The 26,788-nt window shown below is 41.5% G+C and overlaps 1 protein-coding gene across 1 annotated transcript in view; it reads left to right on the plus strand.

The window, feature by feature from the left end:
* PGM5 (phosphoglucomutase 5) overlaps positions 2,296-26,788 on the plus strand; it is a 205,433-nt gene continuing 180,940 nt past the window's right edge. The window contains exon 1 of the mRNA XM_013965963.2: positions 2,296-3,163. Coding sequence (XP_013821417.1) covers positions 2,903-3,163 — 261 coding nt within the window. The 5' untranslated portion in view covers positions 2,296-2,902. The remainder of the gene's footprint in view (positions 3,164-26,788) is intronic.

Here is a 26,788-nt window from a genome sequence, read left to right on the forward strand (position 1 = left end):
AGCCAAACTTTATATAATATCACCTTTGCTCAAAGATGTTTAAGTACAGTGGTGGTCTATAAAGATATAAACTGTAGTTCTTACTATATAGGACATTAATCGTAATGACAAATACATTGTTGGCAATAATATGAATATCTAACATTTATTGAATGCCTTTCTATTTGTCAGGCACTGTACTAATATTTTCATCCTCCCAGCAATTTATGAGGTTGGGATTATGATAATCCCCATTTCACAGTAATGATTCTTAAGTGAGGAGAAGATAAGGAATTATTCCAAGCCACATATAGTGGAGGAGAGAAAACCTATTGTAAGATTTAGCAGCACATGGAACATTCCTTATGAATGATACCAAGTGCTATGTGAATTCAGGGAAAAGAAAATTTTTGAAAGACTTGATCAGTGGAATTTTCAATTGTGTGGTGGACAATTATGGTTCGTTTGCCAATCTCTCCTCCTTTTGGAGACCAGCACCCCCTGACTTTGGAGGAATTTTTTCCCCTTTCACTGTGGGGTTCCTGCTATGTGGTTGGGTGCATTGCCTCAAACTGGACCAGTCAGAGTCTCTAGTCTTTGGGGATTAGACAAGGGAAGAGGCTTGCTTTTAGGCTGGTAAAGCTCTAAAGTCCTGTCTGAGATGTACGTGACTTGTCCTCAGCCCTGGGGAAGGAGCTGGGCTGTGTCAGGAGAGAATGATGGTGATGTCAAAAGAGAGGCATGCCTTGGGAGCGGAGAGATGGAGTCTTGGAGACCTTCTGGTTATCTGTGAAGCTTGGGGGCCGAGTCGCCAAGTCTCCAAGTCTGAAGATTGTCTTTTCTGGGACTGAGCACTTAACGACTTTCTCTTGTTCTGGGAATGATGCTGTGCTTCCCTGCAAAATGAAGTGTTATTAGACAGTGATTAAAAGAATCCCACACTGTAATAGAAGGGTTGACATTCTATTTGGTGCTAAGGCTCCCTCAACCATAAAGTCAGGAACTTTAATTTACAGGGGAATGGACTTTGGGTGCCTGAGGATTGGGTGGGCGCAAAACAACAACAATAACCACACCCACAAACACAAAAAATCTTTGCCGTCAATAGGATTCAGTTAATGACTTCACACTTTAAAGATATTAATAGAAAGGGGAGGGGCCATATAAGAATTTGGACTGAATGTAGGCCATCTTCTCCACTTCCTTTAACCTCACAGAAAGCCTTCTTTCTTACCTGTAAAATGGGAATGATATGAATGCCATTACTACTAATTTTAGATATTTTGAGTCTCTAAAGACTGATGCAAAGCCTTTTGTAAAGTGCAAAACAGCACATAAGTGTGAACTGTTATTCACAGTCATTTTACTATGATCAAATACTTTATAATCCTGTAGCAAATTGAGCTTAGTCCCAGGAAGTGGATGATATTTAGTGAAGAAGAAGTAGCAGGAGATTTTAGTGACTTTACTGGGTGCGAAAATGCTTTGGGGGTGAAAAGAGAAACAAAAATAAGAATTGTTTCTTGGAACTTGCCTGGTGGTCCAGCAGTTAACCACTGTGCTTCCACTGCAGGGGGCACAAATTTGACCCTTGGTCTGGGGAGATGCTGCATGGCCGAAAAGTTAAAAAAAAAAAAAAAGAATTGTGTCTTCTGTTTTGGGGCTTTATGCTTTTTACCTGTTTTCTCTTCACTCTGATTTTCTACAGGGAATTTCTTGAATTGGGATATTTTGGTGGGCTTTATGGAGAGAAGGCCCCCTTCTTTGAGCCCCCTTCCCACCAGAATGCCTGTGAAAGGAACAAGCCCAGTTCTTGGTACCCAGTCCTTGTTTAGTTTGGGTTTGTTCATTCATTCATCCCTAATAGGACCTTACAAAGGGCTTTACCCTCCTTCCAGTGAAAGCAATGGATCCTGGTGAGAGCTCAGCAGTGTGGACAAGTACAGTGTGGGACAGCTTGTTTTTTAAGCAGGAGCGGGGCTAGGGAGGGTGGGAGGGTGAGAATAAGGAAATGGGCATCTGTGTGTCAGTGTTGCTGTTGTTGCAACCACCACAAAAAACAAGCAAAAAACTTTTTTTTCCTTTCTGAGAAGTGTGCTGCCTTCAGACAGCCTGGGGAAAAGTGTGGATAGCTGGGTGGGTCCTGCTGGATTGAAGGGCCTGACAGTATGTGATTCCCTGCAACAAATGGTAGTGGTGGGGGTGTGTGTGTACACACACAGACACATTCGAAGCGCCCAGCCTCCAATTTCAGCACTGGCAGAAGATAACAATTCTCAGCTCGCCTTTCCAGGGTTATTTTTGGCTGGGGCTGTTCTCTGATGGCAAAAGGTTTCAGCCCCCTCCCAACTCCACCCCTGCCCTTGTTCAAAAGAGAAACTGGTGCTTGCGAACCGCTCATTCCCTGGGAGGCCGGAAGAGAGGACTGCTAGGTGGAGGGGAGAGGGGCTGCGGGTGCAGGAGAGGACCCCCGATCCTGCTCAAACTCTCCCCACCCCGCCGCTGTTTTCTAAAGGAGAGTGTGCGGGAGAGACGCGATCACCCGGGGAAGGCTCAGGTTAGGCCAGCCAGGAGGCGTCCTAGAGTCAGTGAGGGTAGTTGGCACTGGGAAGGGACTTTTGGGACACCCTGAAAGTGAGTCCAGCAGAAAGAAGCAGCTTCGGGCACATTGAGCTCTCCGGCCAGAGAGGAAGTTGGGCGGGAGCAAACTTTCTTGGAAGGTAGAGGCCAAACTCTGCCGGGGCAGCTAGGGGCCGCGCGCAGAGGGAGGAGCGGTCTGCACGGCGGGAGGGCGCCGGGCGCGGACCGGCAGCGGAGGGGGCCGCAGCGCGAGGCGGAGCTCGGGCGCACCGCCAGGCTGGTGGGGGCCCCGTCGGGCTGCAGATTCCCTCCGGCTCCGCGGCAGGACCGGCCAGGAGGCGCCATGGAGGGGAGCCCCATCCCGGTGCTGACGGTGCCCACGGCCCCCTACGAGGACCAGCGGCCGGCTGGAGGCGGGGGGCTGCGGCGGCCCACCGGGCTCTTTGAGGGCCAGCGCAACTACCTGCCCAACTTCATCCAGAGCGTGCTGTCGTCCATCGACCTGCGCGACCGCCAGGGCTGCACCATGGTGGTGGGCAGCGACGGCAGGTACTTCAGCAGGACGGCCACGGAAATCGTGGTGCAGATGGCTGCGGCCAACGGGGTGAGTGACCCGCTGTCCGTGGAGTCCGCCACCCTCCCCTCCAGCCAGCCCCGACCCCCATCCTGCTCAGCAGCTCCGCTGCTCTCCCAGGCCCTTTACCCTTGCCCCACCGCTGTCTCCCCCTCAGCGTCCCCAGCGCACCAGGGACGCCTGGGCTACGTTGTGTTAGCCACTCTGAAAGGCCTTAAGAGTTCCTAGCCTTTCTTTGAGCCCCGCCGGGCATCCCGATGGATGCCACATCGCCCTCACCTCTCCCTGGACTCTGACCATGTCTGCACCTGCTCGCTGTTCTTTTAAACTTTCTCTTCCTCGGCCCTTTAAAAATATTTGCTCTGATTGCTTTCACTACCCTCCAGCTACCAATATAGTTCTACCCCCACCACTCGTGTATTCTGTTTGCAGTCTTCCACTCTAAATCTTGGCTCTGCCAAATTTAACAGTAGTGTTGGCTCAGAAACACACACACACACACACACACACACACACACACACAGTGTTTATCTCTGACATATTTGGCAAGCGTGAAGGTTTTTAATATCATTGGTTTGTGGAGTTATTTCATAATTGATTTGACGAGGAAAGGGATGGGGCGGGGGTCAACTTGAAATTATACAGACTGGGATCTCAGTTCCCCGGAGGAAAATCTAAATGGTCGGAAATGAGATTTGCCGTGCTTTTCTTAAAGCTATTCCCAATTTCTCTCCTAGATGCCCTTTGACAGTTGACAACATTTCAGGCCCCTTCTCCCTTGCAGTTTTCATTCTGTCCCTTTTCCCACGACCTATGTAGTCTCCTTTCGCTATCTGAATTCTCAGACCTTGAGTTTTTTTCTTTCTCCCCTCTTTCTTCCTGTCCTACAATTTGATGCACTTTTTGGCATATCCTCATACCCTGATTTCCTCCTTTCCAAAGCCAGCAGCATTTCAAGGGGGGAATACCTAACTTCAAGAGTCCCTGAGTTTTCTGTGGGAAACATTGTCTAAATGAGGAATTTCAGCCTTTTTAATACAGTCAGATCCACACCTATAGAACTTTTCTGTAAGGGAAACCTCTGCAGAGGTTTAAATAAATGAGTATAAATGAATATGAACATTTTAAAAAGTGACACTAAACAATTACCTGGCATTTGAATTTCTTCCCCCCTCCTTTCCAACTCATTTTAAATTTTCTCATGTCTTGCTTAAAAAAAAAAACAGCTCTAAGGTTGTTTATTCTTTACATTTATCTACTATAATTCCCACTTCTCAGTGTTTCCAGGATAGGGAAAGAGGATTTTTTTTTTTAATAACCAAAAAGCAGTTGGGAAAACAGGGCCTGGTTTGGGTAGAAGTGGGGGTGAGGGGACTGGGAGCCCATTGGGTTGTGGAGTTGTGATCTCTAACCCCAGCAGATGCTGCTGCTGAAGATACAAGACTTGTATTTCTCTCTGGCTCCTCACTTGGGATTGATGAAAGTTGGCTTGAATCAGACAGTTGGAGAGAGGTTGACAAATAGTCTTTTACTCTTGTCTGACAAAGCTGTTCCCATGGAATGATGGAGAATAATGAGCCTTGGAAGAGCTGTGGCAGCTTTCATACTCCTTCCTGGGCCAGTTTTCCTAAGAAGAGAAACGTAGCCTGTCCAGTATTTATTATGGGTCTGGATAGTTTTGAAGCTACGGTTGGTGATTTGCATGGGCAAATTGTTATTATGCTGTATTATTTATTGGCACACTTTGCCCTAAGGACGCTTCAGTCTCTTCAGTGCGTCTTCTCTGATAGATACACATTAACTTTAAGAATGGAGTTAATTTTAGGAGATAGCATATGTTAATATATATGCCTAAAATAGAGTCAAGTTTAATCTAGCAGTTATGAAGGAAAGAATGACAAACTAAAGTCCACACAGAAGCACCATCTCTTAAATAATCTGAAAGTATTACTTCTAGGATGGATGGGGATGGGGGAAAGGGATGGTTGACTTTATCAAGATTTCAAACAACCAATTTTTTCCAATCTTTTCCTCATTTTGTTCACCTTCTTTGGAGCTTTTGATAAAGCAAAGTGGAAAATCAGAAGCCTGGCTTCAGGAGAAAGGTTGTTTAAAGGGACCACTGTAAGCAAAATTGGTCTTGCGTGATTGCAAATTGGTGGGGATACACTTACCTCCTGACTTGACTTGCTGACTATACTCAGGAATAGGGAACTTATGATTCCAAATACTTTGGCCATTTTTTATTTCCCATTGGATATTCATAAACTACCTAGAAAAATAGTAGAATGTAGATTTATTCTCTTTGAACTGACTTGAATCTGACCAGGTGGGCTGCATTCTCTCTGTCTGGAAAATCTTGATTTTAATAGAAAAAGTTAAGTTTACAAAGCACATTTTCTATGAAAAATGATACTTGCTCTTTGATCATATAGTTTCTGGATGAAAACAGAAGTTTTCAGAATTTCTAAAATGGTAAATGCACTTCTTGTTGTTCAGCTGCTAAGTCATATGTGGCTCTTTGCAACCCCATGAACTGCAGCATGCCAGGCTCCCCTGTCCCTCACTGTCTCCTGGAATTTGCTCAAATTCATGTTCATTAAGTCAGTGATGCCATCTAGCCATCTCATCCTCTGCCATTCCCTTTTCCTTTTGCCTTCAATCTTTTGAAGGTAAAACTACACTGTTAATGTTTTAATATCTCATAGAGTTTGAAATGTATTGGACAAATACCTGTACAATTTGAGATTTAAGGAATTTTTGTAATAAAGCTATTAAAATTTATAAGCTTTCAGCAAAGTGGAGAGAATAGATTACGACATCCACATACTCCTGTCCTGGATTGTTCACGTTTTTCTATATTTGATTCATCTTTTTGAGGGGCTAAAGTATATTTAAAAAATGAAATTTTACCCACAAGTTCTTCAGTATGAATCTCTAAAAAAGAAGAACATTTTACTTGATAGTTATAATATCGTTAGGGCTTCCCTTGTGGCTCACCTGGTAAAGAATCCCACTGCAATGCAGGAGACCTGGCTTTGATCCCTGGGTTGGAAAGATCCCCCGGAGAAGGGAAAGGCTACCCACTCCAGTATTCTGGCCTGGAGAATTCCATGGACTGTATAGTCCATGGGATTGCAAAGAGTCAGACATGGCTGAGTGACTTTCACTTCACTACAATATCATTAACATCCCAAACAAAATTTAAAAAATATTTCTACATATTAGTTATGACCCAATCTACCTTCAGATTTCCTCAGTTATTCTGAAACGTCTTTTATACCTGATTTGTTCAAACTTGTTTCTTATAATCAAGGAACACACATTACATTTGTCTTCAGTTCAGTTCAGTCGCTCAGTCGTGTCCGACTCTTTGGAACCCCATGAATCACAGCATGCCAGGCCTCCCTGTCCATCACCAACTCCCTGAATTCACTCAGATTCACGTCCATCGAGTCAGAGATGCCATCCAGCCATCTCATCCTCTGTCGTCCCCTTCTCCTCCTGCCCCCAATCCCTCCCAGCATCAAAGTCTTTTCCAATGAATCAAAATAAAGTACCTACCTCTTTATTTTCATTTTGTTAATGAAACTGACTTGAAGAGACTAGGTCGGTTGTCTTTCTATAAAATGCCTCCTCCACTTCCTTTCTGGAATTTTATGATTAATTCTTTATGGTGTCATTTACCTTTTTATTCCGTTTCCTCTGTGTATGTGTGTGTGTGTGTGTGAGAACTAGAAATCAGTCTAGAGGCTTAATTAGATTCAGGTTTAATATTTTCTTTTTGCAAGATTATTTCATGGCAATGGTGTGTATTCAGTTGCATAATACAAGGAAACATAATCTCTGGTTGCTTCATCATTCGTGATTCTGAGATGATTATAGAGATATGGTGGTATGGTCCATTATTTTCCCCTTTGGGACTAGCAGTAGCCTATGGGGTTAATTCATACCATGTGAATATTCAATTCCTTATCAACTTTTACCCGATTGTTTTAGCATTCATTAATGTTACTGACTTGAACTGATTATTTCATTAGAGATTTCAAAATGATGAGTTTCAAATTCTCTAATTCCATTTGTATGTTTTAGCTGACATTTTTCTATAAACTGGGTATTTTTCTCACTAGTGGGCTCTTTGATTATCCTGTAATATAGTTCCTTATGAAAGACAGAATGTGTGTTTATTTCCCTCTCTTTTTTTTAATTACCAATTTTCAGAGTAAGAGTTCATTGAAATAGCCACCTCCATTGGTATGAACTTTGTTTTTTTGTTGTTTTTTTGAATATAATGGAGCTTCCCTGGTGGCTCAGTGGTAAAGTATGTTCCTTCCAATGTAGAAGACGCTGGTTAGATCCCTAGGTCAGGAAGATCCTCTGAAGAAGGAAATAGCAACCCGTTCCAGTATTCTTAACTGGGAAATCCCATAGACAGAAGAGCCTGGTGGGCTACAGTACATGGTTTGCAATAGAGTCAGATACAACTTAGCGACTAAGCAGTAACATAAATAGATTGTTGGATTTTTATATAATTAATTTGAATAGGTTAATGAAAAATGTAAAGAAACTACCTTTTTACAGTAGTTTTTATGGGGCTATGTGAATTTTTCTGAAAAATCTCCAGAAGTATTTAAATCCCCCTTCAAAGATTATGTCCTGCTATATAGAGCAAAAAACAAACTATAGAAAACTAAGTACATGGAGTAAATAGTGTTATTTAAATGAAGTGTGATTAAACTTGGTTTGTAACGAGTTTATTTTTATCCTATTTCTATTTCCAACTGCTTTAGATACTCCTCAGGGGTTTAGATCCTCTATGTATCAACTTATTCTAATGTCTTGAAGAGTTGAAAAGCTAAATGGATCATAATATTAGGCTATAAGAATGCCTTTGCCCTTCCCTGGGTAGGTCCATCAATGGCTAAGACCACCTGTCTATCTTCTCCTCTTTGTTACATTCTTCTTTTTTAGTCCTAAACTGTCTTTAATATTGAACAGATGACAGCACGGTGCCTGCCTTAAGATGTTTCTGACTTTTTCTAAAGTCTTCTTTCTCTAAGATGATATTGTATATCAGCACTGTGTAATAGAACTTACTGTGAGAATGGGCATGTTCTGAAATCTGCACTGTCTTAGCCAACTAGGACACTTCACTGTTGAATACTTGAAATGTAGCTGATGCTGCTAAAGAACCAAATTTTACATTTAATTTAATTAATTAAGATTTCAACTTAGCCACAAGTGGCTAGTAGCTACCGTACTAGACAGCACAGTTCTGTAACTTAGCATTTTAAATGTATGTGTGTGTTTCATGGAGCCAGATTGTTACAGCAGCTATTGATTAAATGAAATAAAAGTAGGTCACCAAGTCCTGTGCTGTGCTGTGCTGTGCTTAGTCGCTCAGTCGTGTCTGACTCTTTGCCACCCTGTGGATAGTAGCCCACCAGGCTGCTCTGTCCATGGGGAGTCTCCAGGCAGGAATACTGGAGTGGGTTGCCATGCCCTCCTCCAGGGGAATCTTCCCAACCCAGAAATATTACTTCTGCATGGCAAGCGGATTCTTTAGCAGCTGAGTTACGAGGGAAGCCCCATCAAATACTACAGATACAGAATTGGCAAACCCAAACCTGATTTCTTCATATGATAACCACACTCTCTTTTGACTTTAGCCCAGGAGGCATGAGGTATGGTAGAGAAAACACTGAATCAGCAGCTGGAAGGCTTGCCTCATTTTCTAGCTCTGCCAAACAAGTTGCAGTCCAAAGCTTGAGCCTCTTGACATACCTAGGAACCATTTGTTTTCTCATCTATAAACTGTATATGACGGCATTTCTGAATTATCCTGGGAATCAAATGAAGCACTGCTTATGAAAACATTTTGTAACATCCACAAAACTAAGAAATGCAGGGGAGCATTATTATAGTCAACTGAATACATCTCATGTACTAATTTGACTCTATGTATGAACTGAAACAATGTAGAGCTCTGTTACAAGATTTAGCCAAGAGAAAATCCATTTTTTGGCTAGTCATGCACTGTACTGGCCACATGATGGTCAGCATTAATGATTGTAATATTGGCCTGCAGTGCAGCTTACAGAATTAAAGAGCTTCTCAATGTCTTGTGAAATCTTTTAGAGGTAGAAAATAAAGTGAATATGAGGAATGCTGGGTCAGCAAGGGACTTGGGTGTGCTCTCTGGATAGATACTGTCACAGATTGTATTTGATTCCAATAGATCCTAAAGAGGTATTTGCTGCAGTGAATAAGAATATATGAACCTTGGCCAATTATGAGAACTGTCTGAGGAACAAATCTTGGTTTGGTGCCAAAGACAAGGAACATTCATTTGGAAGAGAAGCAGATTGGGATGTGGTGGTGGGTGGCAAGTAAGGAGGAAAGAAGCAAGAAGCAAGAGAGGGAAGCATGTGCTTCAACATGAAGGCTTCCTTCCTGAAATGGATCTGGAAAGCTGGGCATGGCCGGCTCCAGGTCCTGTCTCTAGAAGGGAAAAGAACTGGACAGCGATTGCTCTGTATTTTCTACTCGTGCCAACTCCAGAATAGGTGAATGGAATGGCCTACTATGGCTCAGACATTAGGAAGGACTGGTGTGTAGTACATTAGAAAAGCCTAAAGGACCCACCGTAACTTTATCTTGCTTCCCTTCCCAAATCTTCCTCCCAGAATTGTGGAAATAGGAGATCTATTATATAAGCAATAGCAAGTTTTAGGGAGCCCTTGGTTCCACCCATCTCCCTGTTTGGGTCAGTTCATTCTTTACTCTTGTAGCCTTAAGTCCTCATTTACTTTTTTATGAGGAAGTAAAAGGAGTAGGAGAGGTTTTGAGAACAGCTGGGCCCTCCCAGTTGCTGGGGTGGGTTATTTTAAGCTTTGTTTAATGTGTCCAGAGACCCAGATGGCATTTTTAACTAAGCTGCTTTATTAAATCTTGTGATAAAACATAATGATGTTTGTTGAAAAGACAAATACATATCAGCAGCATTATGCTTGAAACTTACCCTAAAATTTTTCTGTAAAACATCTGTTCACTTTGTGAACTCTGGAAGTTTGTTAGTTTCTGTACAGCCTTGAGGAATAGAAGTTGGAACCTATTTTGGGGGAATCTAAGCAGAGGTATTGGCTTTAGCAACCTTAACCTTCATCTTTTGGGCCTTGGCCACTCTTCCATTAGACAACAGTGACATGAACGAACACTGTAATAAGATTTGAATATGATTATTTGAGAATAATAGGCAGCAAAACAAACAAACAAACAAACAAAAAAGATCTATATTGCCCAGGGATCTTTAAATTGAAGGTAGAAAGCTAGTACTGCAATGTCCTTTGTTAGTGTACAGCCTTGACAGCTAATTGCAAATACTCAAGATTTGGCCAGTATGCCTTTACTGTTTATATTTGCATAGCCAAAGGGAAAGTTTTGGGCTCTTTCATCTGACTTGACTCACATTAGTTATGAATAAGAGGATATCTAGGATATACACAAGACTTGTTAAAGCCCACATTTTCTGAGTCTTTAAATATCTTTCATCTCCTACATTGTTAGTGACATCAAATTTTGGAGTAATGCCTGTGTTTTTTAGGAATATTCAGTCCCCAAAGACGTTTTTTTCTTGGCATAAGGTCACAATTTTCTTTCCTTTTCCAAGTCTCTACTAATAGGTATTTTGTACAAATAGAACAATTATTGCCTTTCAGTTGTTTTCCTCTAGTGAGAATCTGGTTTGCTAACTAGGGCTATCTGGCTTTGTATTTAAGACATTTACAATGGAAAAGAGAAAGGAATTTGAAATCATAGTACCAGAGTTTATCCTACTTGACGAAAGACCCCACAGAATGTTGGGAGGAGAGTTTTACAGCAAATGGCTAGTATCATAATATACGAAATGCTTTCTGAAATTAATAAAAATTCAAACAATTTATAAGAAATATTGTCAACAACTACAAATGTAGGAAAAGATGATCAGTGTCATTAGTAACCAAAGAAATATAAATAAAAACAATCCATTAATTTGAAAAAAAAATAGAAAATACTCAGAGCTGGCATAGATGTTGGAAAATTGTCATGTTTGTTCAGTTGAATTGCTACAACTTCTTTGTTAGGCGGTTGGGCAGTATGTATCTAAATTAACAGAATACTTGTCCAATTATCTAGGAATCCCTTAATTTAAGAATCCATCCTATAAATTTTCTAATACAAATGTGGAAACATTAATGTACAAGAATATTCACTGCAGCATTTTGCTAAGGAAAACTTGAAAACAGATTATATGTTTAGCAGTAGAGAGCAGGTACATAATTTATGACACAACCATACCAGAAATGCATTAGTATCCATAAACAAAAGAAGTGGGTCTATATGAGACATGAGAAAGATGTAGATTATAGTTTGTTAAAGTGAAATACAGCAATTAGTAGAAGATCATGTGTAGCATGATGTAGCATGATCCTACTTATGTATATATAATTAGGTATATAAAGTAGGGTCGGAGGAACATACTGCCAACAGTTAACAGTGAATATATCTAGGGCATGAAGGTGTGTGGTGGGGGGAGAGGAATCCTTTACCTTTCTACTTCATATATGTCTCTTTATTAAGTAATTACACACATATGTATGCATTGCTTTTATAGTTAAACACATCCCTAAAAAACAGTGAAGAAAGGAGATGCTCTGAATTAGAATCATGGTACTACTATTTGCAACATGTATGACTGTGGGGAAGTTGCCTAGGTTTCTGGGGTTTGTTTCCTCATTTATAAAACTAGGGAATGTCATAATACTTCCTCCCACATCTTCCAGGGGTTTTGGGAGGATTGAATGAGGTAATGGATTATTATCAATTATTTATTGATTCATATGACTGAATTAAAACCAAACTATTCCTCCAGTTAAAATAAAAGAAGGACGTGTGCATATGTGCTTTTTATGCTGAGTAGCCTTACTGATTGGAGAAGGAAATGGCAGCCCACTCCAGTGTTCTTGCCTGGAGAATCCCAGGGACGGGGGAGCCTGGTGGGCTGCTGTCTATGGGGTCGCACAGAGTCGGACACAACTGAAGTGACTTACTAGCAGTAGCAGCAGCAGCCTTACTGATAGAAGGTGCCTGTTGATCACAGTTCCATAGGCAAGGCTTTTGGCATTTCTGCAGGCTGCTGCCTAAGGCTTGGGAGGCAACTGCTTAAGTCATGATCCTCTCCCCGCTCACACACACACACACACACACACGCACACACAAATACACATGCACATGCATCCTGTCACGGTACTTGAGGTGGCAGCAGCTGCTCTGGCATAGACTGTAACTCAACATACAAGCCTTGTTTTTTGCATGATCTGTGCATTATTTCCTGTTATGAATCAGCTGAGTCAATGCTACGCTTTTCAATCTAAAATCTTTCTGAGGCTTAGACTGTGCTAAGAGCAGACCCACCCCCTCTATCCCTGCTCCACTGAGGCCAGACCTTAATCTGTTCATTTCATGAGGATTTTAAAGCCTAATGGACTGGACCATGTGAGAGATTACTGAGAGGAACAGACTGAACAGAGGCTAAGAAACTCCATGCTCATCTGCTGAGCCGTCTGAAAACGCACAGCTGCAAGCTCTAGTGATGCTTTAAAGTATTTTGTCAGGATGTTTGTCAGGGTGCCTGTTCCTGCAGTCCTGCTGAATGTTTGGTTAGGAGGCATAATCTTTTTTTGGACAGGATCTCCCAAATGTAAAGTGACAGATGCTAATGTGGAATATAATACAGAAGACCCAGCTTTGCTGTCATAAATAACAATAAATTGTTTAATCTTGCTGAGTTGTAAATCTATGATTGCCAGAGGTCTTTAGTTCATTGGAAAATAGTAGAACGGATGGAGTCATTTAGCAAATGGACAGTAATTACTTCCCAACCAGATATTGGTCTTATGGAATTTATTTAAAGATCCACATATTTGTATTTTAATTGACTGTGACAACTATTCATAGCTATAAGGAGAGACTAGAGCATAGCTATAAAGAGAGACTGAGGTTTTTCTGGGAAAAAATATATACATATACCAGAATATGTGTAGAATAATACACTATTTATAAAAATGCCAAAAATACTGAGTTTTGGGTGAGTATTATATATATGAAACAAATATTTATGTGTATATATATATATATATGCACACACATACACACACACACACATATATATTTCTGTCTACCTATAAAGGTTCCAAATGGAAAGTATTCTTAAGCATTTATATAGTTTATCAAGTAGCTTATATGTGTGTATATGTGCCTGGGACACCCTATCCCCAAAGATACATCTTCTTCCCTGGGTATATTCAAGGAGAGTGTGGAGCAGAGTCCCAGATGTCAGAAATATCTGAAGACAGCACAGAGTTGAAGGAAGTGATTAAATGTTCCCGAATGCCCTATGTTTCTGTGGTAATAAATAGAATTTGTGCTAGAGCTGGATGGACTGCTAGTAAGAAACATAAGTAATATAAATCTTGCTATTCTAGTCAAGAACTAATCTTGCATGGACAGCTTTCTACTGTGAGCTCAGCAACAGAGGTAGGTTAGCAGCCTGGAATGGGACATACAAGTGGATGGTGCAAGTCAGAGGCATAGATGGGTCAATGAAAGAAGATCTGGGCCAAGACAAGGATACAGACATGGTCCTTTCACTCCTCATCATGGACTTCAGCAGTTTTTCAGTGAGGAGGTTTGGTGGTTAAAGAAGAAAGAAGACATTTCACTTGTGCAGATTGTAGACATGTTATAGGGGCTTCCTTGGTGGCTCAGACATTAAAGAATCTACCTGCAGTACAGGAGACCTGGGTTTAATCCCTGGGTCAGGAAGATCCCCTGGAGAAGAGAATGGCTACCCACTTCAGTATTCTTGCATGGAGAATCCCATTGACACAAATATTTTTCTGTTTAATTAGTAGCAAGCTACTTTCAGTTTAATTTATTCCATAGTGTGAGTTACTCCTCAAACATTTTTTCAGTTCAGTTCAGTTCAGTTGCTCAGTGGTGTCCGACTCTGCGACACCACTGAATCGCAGCACGCCGGGCCTCCCTGTCCATCACCAACTCCCGGAGTTCACCCGAACTCATGTCCGTCGAGTTGGTGATAACATCCATCCATCCATCTAATCCTCTGTTGTCCCCTTCTCCTCCTGCCCCCAATCCCTCCCAGCATCAGGATCTTTTCCAATGAGTCAACTCTTCACATGAGGTGGCCAAAGTATTTGAGTTTCAGCTTCAGCATCAGTCCTTCCAGTGAACACCCAGGACTGATCTTTAGGATGGACTGATTGGATGTCCTTGCAGTCCAGGGGACTCTCAAGAGTCTTCTCTAACACCACAGTTCAAAAGCACCAATTCTTTGGCGCTCAGCTTTCTTTATAGTCCAACTCTCACATCCATACATGACTACTGGAAAAACCATAGCCTTGACTAGACGGACCTTTGTTGGCAAAGTAATGTCTCTGCTTTTGAATATGCTATCTAGGTTGGTCATAACTTTCCTTCCAAGGAGTAAGCGTCTTTTAATTTCATGGCTGCAATCACCATCTGCAGTGATTCCGGAGGCAAAAAAAATAAAGTCTGACACTGTTTCCACTGTTTCCCCATCTATTTCCCATGAAGTGATGGGACCAGATGCCATGATCTTCGTTTTCTGAATGTTGAGCTTTAAGCCAGCTTTTTCACTGTCCTCTTTCACTTTCATCAAGAGGCTTTTTAGTTCCTCTTCACTTTCTGCCATGAGGGTGGTGTCATCTGCATATCTGAAGGTTATTGACATTTCTCCTGGCAATCTTGATTTCAGCTTATGCTTCTTCCAGCCCAGCATTTTTCATGATGTACTCTGCATATCAGTTAAATAAGCAGGGTGAAATATACAGCCTTAACATACTCCTTTTCCTATTTACATATAAAAATTTAGCTAAAAGAGCACATTTATATTGGTCAGTAAACCATGGTACCTTTAAATAATGGAAGACTATACAGCACTAAAATAATGTTGTGGAAAAATATCCAGTGACAGAGAGAGAGAGGCTCCACTGAAGGAGTAGATGCATTAAGTGAAAAATGTTGGCTACGTCTTTCCCTTTTGTAAAAATATATAACTATGTAAATGAAAGAGAGAAGGGGATACACAAAGACACATGGACAAAAGGTAGACACTGAAATGTTTACTGTAATCACTTTTAGATTTACAGATGATTTTACTTTCTTCTAATGAATAATTCCTCAATGTCTTATATTCCACATATGTATTTGTCATATATGTATAAATGTCACATATAAAATATATAAATGTCATATAGGGCTTCCCTTGTGGCTCAGCTGGCAAAGAATATGCCTACAATGTGAGAGACCTGGGTTCAGTCCCTGGGTTGAGAAGATCCCCTGGAGAAGGGAATGGCTACCCACTCCCATATTCTGGCCTGGAGAATTCCATGGACTGTATAGCCCGTGGAGTAGCAAAAAGTTAGACGTGACTGAGTGACTTTCACTTCACTTCACTTCTTCAAATGTCATATATATATATATATATATATATATGATTTAAAAATGCAGGGTAGTAAAACATCAAATGTGTTCAATTACTGTGAATTAGAAATTCATAATTAAGAATTAAGAAATGATAACAGCAAGAAAGACGAAGGAAATACATCAAGGATTTTTTGGGTGCCAGACACTGAAGCCACGGAGTTTGGCTTTGTTGCTATCTTTCACCCTACATCTTTTAGATAACAAAACTGAAATACAGAGATTTCAGAATCTTTTCTAAAGTCATATAGTCGGTAGGTGGCAAATCTGTTTTTACATCATTTCCCATTGAATACCAAAATCTCAGTTTATCTCAGGGCGCTCAACTCTGCCTTGTTGACCTGGATAGATCCAATAGTTCTTATCCAGGTATCCAGTTGGCTTGATCACTTTGAAAAGCGGCAGCAGATAGGCCCTTTTTGATTTCAGTGAGCCATGTCCTCTATCTTAAGGTAGAGTTCAGTATCTTCCAAGCACCTAATTACCAGTAGGAACATAAGCTTCAGTTTCATTGCCCCCGTTTTGTACTTAAGGAAAGCTTGCTATCTGCTCAGGGAGACCTTGAGAATTGGTGGACTAATTGAGGAACAGAACTTGGGCCAAACTTGCAGATACCTGTGACTTTTCTACACCTGTTGAGAGGTTGGGAATTGAATGTGAAACCCATCTTGGTTTGGATCTAATGAGAGCTCATCTCTCCTTCTGGCCCCTAGGTGTGTGTGTCAAGACTTCAGGGCAACAGGCAGCTGAGGATGAGCTCCGTTGCTTCCATCTGGTCTCCCTGTAGCAAAATGTATAACTGCACAATTATCCATGTGCAAATGGAGAAGTCCCTTGATGTTTGGATAACCACATCCATGTCTTGAGTTTGTTATTTCTCAAAATTCCACTTCACCATCTCCTACTTACTCATGTGCAGCACTGGTCAGGGGCTGGCACTCATCTCTGACACCTGGGACAAGAGCCTGAAGCCCTGCCATCCATGGCAGTTTGGCTTTGGGTTTCCTTCATGGCTTTTGTTTTTTGTTTAACCAAGAAGATGAGAAACAGGCATCTTTGTGTTTATGACTTTCCATGCACTTCGTAGGTGGATGTCGTGGTGGCTGTGTGGTCCTGAACAGCACTCTCTGTGAACCATCAAGAAAGTTTCTGTTTAGTGTGCTCTTTAACTCTCTCTGATTCACTTTGAGAATTACAGGGATGTGACATAGTGAACAGAGGATACTGAAGAATGTCATGCTTACTTTTTCTTTTCTCTCTCTGGGACTCTTTTTTTTTTATGACTCATTTAAAGTTAAAAGGAAATCATAAAGGGGAAGTCTTATTTATGGGAGTTTACACATGAAAACAATCCTGCTTTCATTAGTGTTATGTTGCTGGGGAATAATCATTTGGAATCAAAATTCTGCATCTACTCTGAGATTTCAGCCCCAGGGTTTAAATTATATATTGCTGCTCTCTAGGACTTTAATCTTGAGTTAATTAGAAACTGAACTCGTACTAAATCTAATTGAGAGTAGTTGTTAGTATTCTGAAAAGAGGGAGCCATCAGAAATAAAATGAGTTAAATAATTCGTTGTATATAGCACATGGTGTAAAGTATGGACATGCTGGGAGAAAGCTTGATATATTTCTCTTTCTCAGGACACTGGTCTTTGGTGTGTGGAGGGGCATATCGATTCCTGAGGTACTTGCTGTGCCCATTCATGGGTGGAGTAAACAGTGATGTAATCTAGGTGAGATTTAAGAGTTGGTGGAAGACATTGGCATCTAGAAGAATAGACTCAGAGGGATTATAAGTAATTGCATCATGGGATATGATTGATTGTAATTGTACATGGCTGCTGCCTACACTCTCTCTTTCCCAAGCATTTAGAAGACGGGGTGACAGCAAGTTCGTGCTGGCTCTATGCATCTGTGTGTCTGGGGAAGTGTGTACCTCACATGTGTGTCTGCAGGCGCCTGTGTGACAGTGTTCTCATGGCTACCCGTGGATCCTGGGACCTGTGTCTGTGTGCCTTTATGTGCATGTGCAAGTGACAGTGACTCGGGTCTGCTTTGCCCCCTTTCCTGGTGGAACTGAAAGATGTCTTTCTCAAGGGCAGTAAGGCCCACCCAGGTTGGTGCAGGGCTGGGTGGGATTTCTCTTCTTCCAGCCAAACACAGACATTATCATATACAGTTCAGAGAATCCTCAGTTTACAAGAAACTCTGAAATGTGTTTGATTTCTGTAGAAAAGGCCTCCAAAATTCTTACTAAGAGTTAATAATCCATTAAGTGAGGCCTAGAATGTCACTTTAACAATAGGATTTTGCAAATTGAAAGACAAGCCAACCATGTTATTGAAATGCCTCTTCACTTACAGGAACTTGTTAAACGTGTTAAAAAAAGAATTAATGAAAAATGTATCCTGTTAAGTGTCAAGGCTAATCTCAAAATAAAATAAAGCAATATCACTTAACAGGAAAACAAATTCTAGTTGAAGTATATAATTGTTAAGATAGTTGTTCTGGCTGTTTTTTGAGATAGATTTCATCCCTTAAAGAATTCAATTCTTGTACAAAGATTTTAGTAAATAAACTTGTTCAGCATGGGAACATGAAATCATCACGTGGAGCATTGAAGAAGGATGGAATAAAATTGATAACAAAACAAACAAAAGAAAGGCCATATGGTGTGGGCACGCCTGTTCCTCCAGTGCCCCTTTGGGAGGGTCAGTGAGGGGACAGCAGAGTGACACAGCTCAGACCTCCCCAGGCTGCGACTGGATTTCACATGTGAGTAAAAGTCAGCTGTTGCCTGCTTCAGTGCTGTAAACAAAACCAAAGCCAGTATTGGAAGTAGACCATCTTTTCCTTGCAAGGTAGCAGTCTGCAACATTGGCAGAGGATAGTACTTCTAAGACTTTCTGAAAGGGAAGTGGTAGTTTAAAGGATTATCAGCGGCTGTACTTTGCAGGAGCAGCCATGAAGAGATACCCCACGTCCAAGGTAAGAGAAACCCAAGTAAGATGGTTAAGTGTTGCGAGAGGGCATCAGAGGGCAGACACACTGAAACCATAATCACAGAAAACTAGTCAATCTAATCACATGGACCACAGCCTGGTCTAACTCAATGAAACTAAGCCATGCCCTGTGGGGCCACCCAAGACGGGTGGGTCATGGTGGAGAGGTCTGACAGAATGTGGTCCACTGGAGAAGGGAATGGCAAACCACTTCAGTATTCTTGCCTTGAGAACCCCATGATCAGTATGAAAAGGCAAAATGATAGCATACTGAAAGAGGAACTCCCCAGGTCGTGAGTGAACTCTGGGAGTTGGTGATGGACAGGGAGGCCTGGCGTGCTGCAACTCATGGGGTTGCAAAGAGTCAGACACAACTGAGTGACTGAACTGAACTGAACTGAAGGTCTAAAATTAAATTTTAAATGGGGAGGGGAGACAATTTGGGTAAGGCAATAGCATGATTTGTGTCGTGTTGAAGCTCATAAAGGGTTTATATAATCCCATCTTCAGTAACTTTTCATGACTCTGAACCTTCTTGACTTTGCAGATGAAGACCCCGAGCCTCAGAGAAATTACATGATTTGCCTTAGATCAAGGGTAAAGCCAAGACTTAAATCTAGATCTTTTAACTTTTTGGGTGCTTTTTCTTTATGTAACAGGGCTTCCAAAGGTTATATTTCTTTAACCAGTTATTAGATCTTGAAAGCCATAGCTTTTCTGATGACATTTGCCCTGGTTCCAAATTGGGAAAGGAGTACATCAAGGCTGTATATTGTCACCTTGCTTATTTAACATATATTCAGAGCACATCATGCAAAATGCTGGACTGGATGAAGCACAAGCTGGAATCAAGGAGAAATAACAATAACCTCAGGTATGAAAATGACACACCCTTATGGCAGAAAGCAAAGAGGAACTAAAGAGCCTGTGATGAAAGTGAAAGAGAAGAGTGAAAAAGCTGGCTTAAAACTCAACATTCAAAACACTGAGATCATGGCATCCAATTGTGTCACCTCGTGGCAAGTAGATGGGGACATGATGGAAACATGGCAGACTATTTTCTTGGGCTCCAAAATCACTGCAGATGGTGACTGCAGCCATGAAATTAAAAGATGCTTGCTCCTTGGAAGAAAAGCTATGACCAACCTAGACAGCATATTAAAAACCAGAGACAGTACCTTGCCCACAAAGATCCATCTAGTCAAAGCTATGGTTTTTCCATAGTCATGTATGGATGTGAGAGTTGGACTATAAAGAAAGCTGAGTGCTGAAGAATTGATGCTTTTGAACTGTGGTGTTGGAGAAGACTTTCGAGAGTCCGTTGGACTGCAAGGAGATCTGGTCAGTCAATCCTAAAGGCAATCAGTCCCGAATATTTATTGGAAGGACTGATGCTGAAGCTGAAACTCCAATACTTTGGCCACCTGATGAGAAGAACTGACTCCTTTGAAAAGACCCTAATGATGGGAAGGATTGAAGGCAGGAGGAGAAGGGCATGACAGAAGATGATATTGTTGGATGGCATCACCAATGCAGTGGACATGAGTTTGAGCAAGCTCCAGGAGTTGGTGATGGACAGGGAAGCCTGGTATACTGCACTCCATGTGGTCGCAAAGAGTTAGACATGACTGAATGACTGAACTGAACTGAACTGAATTGGGAGAGGGAGAATTCACAAAAGAGGAGAACACAGACACACAGAGAAGGTGATATGAACACAGGTGGAGACTGGACTGAGGGTTGGTCTCTGCTGGGGGCAGATGGAGTCCTCAGTGGTAGATGCAGCCATGTTGGCCTCAGTGTGTAGAGGTCCATGTGGTGAGCCCATGCTTGACCTCTGTCCTTGCCATCATTGGCCACTGTATTCACAAGCCCATTGGACAATGATAGGGGTGGCTGGGGAAAGAGGCTGACTGGTACTGACGGAGCAGGTCATCTTAGCCCCTTGATTATTTAAATCCTCTTCTGCTGAGGTCCCCTTTTGGTGAGCACTCCTGTGGTACACAAATATCTTCATGATTTTCCTTTTCTTATCTTAGAAGCCTTATCACTCGTTCTCCTCCGTCTCCTCCAGCACTTGTTTCTTTTCAGAATTCTCTCAACTAGAGTTATCTACAGTGTCCAGCATTACTGCATTTTGGGGGGCATATTGGTGGGTTAATGAGTAGATCTACACAGGTAAAATTTTCAGTGATAACTAAAATGTTTTAGGTTGAAATTTTATTCAAGTGTATTTTTTCACTTTTAAACAGATTACGTGTTATCTTTTAAAAATTCAAATTTAATAAGATAAAGATATGTTTATAATCTTTCCTATTTAACAAACTATACATTTTTATTTCTGTGCATATTTATTCATTATTTTTCTAAGTGCCAGCCCCAAAGTGTACATAATTGTACATTTTTGTAATCGCTTAAAAGTTATTTAGATTTCTGCACTTTTGACAAAGCATTAAATTATTGTCTATGTTCCTTCTCTACTGCTTAAGAAAATGTAAGTTGTTACAGCAAATAAACTTGAAATTTAGGCAACTTTTATTGCCTTAAAACAATAGAAATTATTATCTCACTCACATAATAGTCCAATATGGATGTTGCTGGTGGGCAAAGACTCTTGTCCATCCAATGAGGAGATGGGATTCAGATACTTTCCGTCTTCTAGTGCTGGCATCTCCTAGAGCTTCATGGTCACCTGTGTTGAGCTTTTGAAAGGGGAAATAAACAGTGAGGAGAAAGGTATATTAACGTCTGTTAATGTGTAAGCCAGAACAAACGTCTCTAGTCAGAACAAAAACGCATTACTGCTGTTCTTTCTCACACTAGTTTTTCCCTCATTCTGAGATTTGGTCACATGGCCACACGTAGCTACAAGGGTGGGTCTGGAGAATGTAGCTCCTGTCTGGGCATCTGTTGCCCAGCAACAGCTCTGCCCTGTGGAAGAGGAGCATAACTCTCTGGATTGTTCACCCAGTCTGCCCAACTGGTCAGTCTTCATGATTACCCTTTTAGATGGCTGAAGAATATTCCATAAGTTCAGACATCACACTTCATTTGACAGGTTCTTCATTCAGTTCAGTTCAGTCGCTCAGTCGTGTCCGACTCTTTGCGACCCCATGAATCGTGCATGCCAGGCCTCCCTGTCCATCACCACTTCCCGGAGTTCACTCAGACTCAGGTCCATGGAGTCAGTGATGCCATCCAGCCATCTCATCCTCTGTCGTCCCCTTCTCCTCCTGCCCTCAATCCCTCCCAGCATCAAAGTCTTTTCCAATGAGTCAACTCTTCGCATGAGGTGGCCAAAGTACTGGAGCTTCAGCTTTAGCATCATTCCTTCCAAAGAAATCCCAGGGTTGATCTCCTTCAGAATGGACTGGTTGGATCTCCTTGCAGTCCAAGGGACTCTCAAGAGTCTTCTCCAACACCACAGTTCAAAAGCATTGATTCTTCGGTGTTCAGCCTTCTTCACAGTCCAACTCTCACATCCATACGTGACCACAGGAAAAAGCATAGCCTTGACTAGACAGACCTTTGTTGGCAAAATAATGTCTCTGCTTTGCAATATACTGTCTAAGTTGGTCATAACTTTTCTTCCAAGGAGTAAGCGTCTTTTAATTTCATGGCTGCAGTCACCGTCTGCAGTGATTTCGGAGCCCCCCAAAATAAAGTCTGCCACTGTTTCCACTGTTTCCCCATCTATTTGCCATGAAGTGATAGGACCAGCTGGATGCCATGATCTTCGTTTTCTGAATGTTGAGCTTTAAGCCAGCTTTTTCACTCTCCATTTTCACTTTAATCAAGAGACTTTTTAGTTCCTCTTCACTTTCTGCCATAAGGGTGGTGTCATCTGCATATCTGAGGTGATTGATATTTCTCCCGGCAATCTTGATTCCAGCTTGTGTTTCTTCCAGCCCAGCGTTTCTCATGATGTACTTTGCATAGAAGTTAAATAAGCAGGGTGACAATATACAGCCTTGACATACTCCTTTTCCTATTAGGAACCAGTCTGTTGTTCCATGTCCAGTTCTAACTGTTGCTTCCTGACCTGCATACAGATTTCTCAAGAGGCAGGTCAGGTGGTCTGGTATTCCCATCTCTTTCAGAATTTTCCACAGTTTTTTGTGATCCACACAGTCAAAGGCTTTGGCAAAGTCAAGAAAGCAGAAATACCTGTTTTTCTGAAACTCTTTTGCTTTTTCCATGATCCAGCAGATGTTGGCAATTTGATCTCTGGTTCCTCTGTCTTTTCTAAAACCAGCTTGAACATCAGGAAGTTCAAGGTTCACGTATTGCTGAAGCCTGGCTTGGAGAATTTTGAGCATTACTTTACTAGCGTGTGCTGCTGCTACTGCTAAGTCACTTCAGTCATGTCTGACTCTGTGCGACCCCATAGATAGCAGCCCACCAGGCTCCCCCGTCCCTGGGATTCTCCAGGTGAGAACATTGGAGTGGGTTGCCGTTTCCTTCTCCAATATAGGAAAGTGAAAAGTTAAAGTAAAGTCGCTCAGTCATGTCCGACTCTTAGCCACCCCATGGACTGCAGCCTACCAGGCCCCTCTGTCCATGGGATTTTCCAGGCAAGAGTACTGGAGTAGGGTGCCATTGCCTTCTCCAGTAGCGTGTGAGATGAGTGCAGTTGTGCGGTAGTTTGAGCATTCTTTAGCATTGCCTTTCTTTGGGATTGGAATGAAAACGGACCTGTTCCAGTCCTGTGGCCACTGCTGAGTTTTCCAAATTTGTTGGCATATTGAGTGCAGCACTTTCACAGCATCATCTGTCAGGATTTGAAACAGCTCAGCTGGAATTCCATCACCTCCACCATCTTTGTTCGTAGCGATGCTTTCTAAGGCCCACTTGACTTCACATTCCAGGATGTCTGGCTCTAGATGAGTGATCACACCATCGTGATTATCTGGGTTGTGAAGCTCTTTTTTGTACAGTTCTTCTGTGTATTTGTGCCACATCTTCTTAATATCTTCTGCTTCTGTTAGGTCCATACCATTTCTGTCCTTTATTGAGCCCATCTTTACATGAAATGTTCCCTTTGTATGTCTAATTTTCTTGAAGAGATCTCTAGTCTTTTCCATTCTGTTCTTTTCCTCTATTTCTTTGCATTGATCGCTGAGGAAGACTTTCTTATCTCTTCTTGCTATTCTTTGGAACTCTGCATTCAGATGTTTATATCTTTCCTTTTCTCCCTGGGTTTTTGCTTCTCTTATTTTCACAGCTATTTGTAAGGCCTCCCCAGACAGCCATTTTGCTTTTTTGCATTTGTTTTCCATGTGGATGGTCTTGATCCCTGTCTCCTGTACAATGTCATGAACCTCATTCCATAGTTCATCAGGCACTCTATCTATCAGATCTAGGCCCTTAAATCAATTTCTCACTTCCACTGTATAATCATAAAGGATTTGATTTAGGTCATACCTGAATGGTCTAGCGGTTTTCCCTACTTTCTTCAATTTAAGTCTGAATTTGGCATTAAGGAGTTCATGATCTGAGCCACAGTCAGCTCTTGGTCTTGTTTTTGTTGACTGTATAGAGCTTCTCCATCTTTGGCTCAAAGAATATAATCAATCTGATTTCGGTGTTGACCAAGTGGTGATGTCCATATGTAGAGGTTCTTCATTATTAAACATTTATAGGAATTGTTTAAAAATTTCTACCTCTAATATCTAGGTCCCACTGTGGGAAATGTGTACACACACACAACTTTCCACCCTTTGAGAATTATTTGTATAAGAATAATTCTGAAAAAATGGGAGAGAGAGAAAATAATGAATTTAAGTTACAGATATTTTTCAGGCTTTGGAATATATAGGCTTAGTCCTTGAGAACAGTGTTTAGTTTGTCTTCCTTGCTGCATATGCAAAGTCTTCACCATTGCTTCAGTTCAGTTCAGTCGCTCAGTCGTGTCCGACTCTTTGCGACCCCATGAACTGCAGCACGCCAGGCCTCCCTGTCCATCACCAACTCCCGGAGTTCACTCAGAGTCACATTCATCGAGTCAGTGATGCCATCCAGCCATCCCATCCTCTGTCGTCCCCTTCTCCTCCTGGCCCCATTCCCTCCCAGCATCAGAGTCTTTTCCAATGTGTCACCCTTGCTTGTTTCATGGTAATACTCAAAATGAGTTGAATGATGAAATAAAATATAACATAAGCACGTGGAACATGATTTATCACCGCTCTGGATAAAATGAATGTAATTTTTGTCCTATATCTTTCTCATCTTAGTAAATGGTGCCATTGTTCATCAGATTATTCAAGGTAGAAGCTGGGAGTTGACTCCTTTCCTCACTGTCCCTGTTTTATTTATTTCTGTGTAAGAAATTATGACAGAACTTAGAGGCTTAAAATAGCAATGGACATTTATTATTGCTCACAGTTTCTATGGGCGTGGAGGCAGGTTGTTTTGACTCAGTCACAGCTGCATATCAGTAGGGTCTAGACGGGCCAGTGCAAGATGGCTCACCTATAGACTTACACACAGCTGGAAAGTGATGCTGGCTGTTGGTGGGAGAACTCAGGTGCTCTCGGTCCAGGTGGCTGCACAGGGCCTCCTTGAATGTCCCAGTGACATGACTCTGTTTCCCAGAGTGAGCAATCCAAGACAGCAAGGCCGAAGTGGCAGTGTCATTTATTGGGAAGTCACACACCTTCAGTTTTGCAGTGTTCTGCTAACCACCCAGATCTTCCTTATTCACTGTGGGAGGGGACTGCACCAAGGCATGAATGCCAGAGGCATGGATTGTTGGGGGCCATCTTGAAGGCTGGCTACCATAGTGTCTCCATTCCTTCATTATACCCACATGTTCTGTTCATTCTCCTTCCAAAGATACACTCAGATATAATCACTTCTCTTCATTTCTACTACTTCTAGTCTAGTCTAAGACAGGGTCCACACTCAGCTCTGCCGTGATAGCGTTCCATCTGACCTTTCTCCTTTTTCTTTTCTACTTCTCACTCTCTAATGCATTTTTTCACATCGCAGCCGCTCATTCATCATTTATTCACTTTTTTCTGTTTGTCAGTTCTATTTTTTATTAATGAATATAATTAATAGAAAATCTATTCATCATTCATTTTTTCTATTCTATTAAGTATATTTATTGTGTACTTACTATATGCTAGGTTTGTTCTAGATTCTCAAGAGTATAGCAGTGAAACTTATATATAATGAGGAAATAAATAAGATGGAAAATATTAAAGGGTAATGTGTGTAACCCAAAGGACTAAACAAGCTAAGGAAAATAGAGGACAACAAGGAAATTAGAGACTTATGTGTGCTGTACTGTATAGGGCTGTCATGGGTTGTCTTTGATTAGTTGGCATTGAATAGTAACCAAAACACAGGAGGAGGCAGGCATATGGATACTTGGGTAAGGGTGTTCTAAGCAGAGGAAAGAGCAAGCACAAAGCATGCTTGATGTGTGTGAGGAACAGGAGACCAGCCAGTGTCGTTGAAGCAGAGAGAGGAAGGGGGGTGGAGAGTAGCAGGTGATGGGGGCAGATCATGGAGGGCCTGATGGACTGAAGACTTTGACTTTACCTGCGGTTGGTGGGACATGAGGACAGTCGTTGGAATGTTTTGCTAATATGATATGACTTGCTTTTTAATAAGCTCTTTTGGATTGCTCAGCCCGTGATCTTTATAACTGATAAGGTCACTTCTAGTGCTTAAAACCCTTCCATGGATTCCTGTAATACCTAGAGTAAAATCTAAGCTCTGTTAGCTATTATTACTATAATTGTTATTGCTATTATTAAAATTAACACCCCATTATTATCACAGATCCTGCTAATTTTTTTCTGGTACCTATCCAACTAGTAATTACTATTAATACTACTATTACGATTACTACTACTACTAGGTTTATTTGTTTATAATCTACCTCATCCACTTGAGAATATATACTATGAAGATGTTGTAGCTGAGTGTCTTTCCATACTAAATTATCCCAAAACTGTTTTATTTTTGGAGCTCTTGTGTTTGATCTTTAAGAAATTTTTTTCCCTATATCTTTCCTCATTGTCATATTTGGTCAGTGACCTAGTTCCAGCAATGTTGTTATTGGTGCCAGGGTAAC

This window comes from Capra hircus, chromosome 8 (genome assembly GCF_001704415.2).
Source record: "Capra hircus breed San Clemente chromosome 8, ASM170441v1, whole genome shotgun sequence".
Classification (NCBI taxonomy): domain Eukaryota; kingdom Metazoa; phylum Chordata; class Mammalia; order Artiodactyla; family Bovidae; genus Capra; species Capra hircus.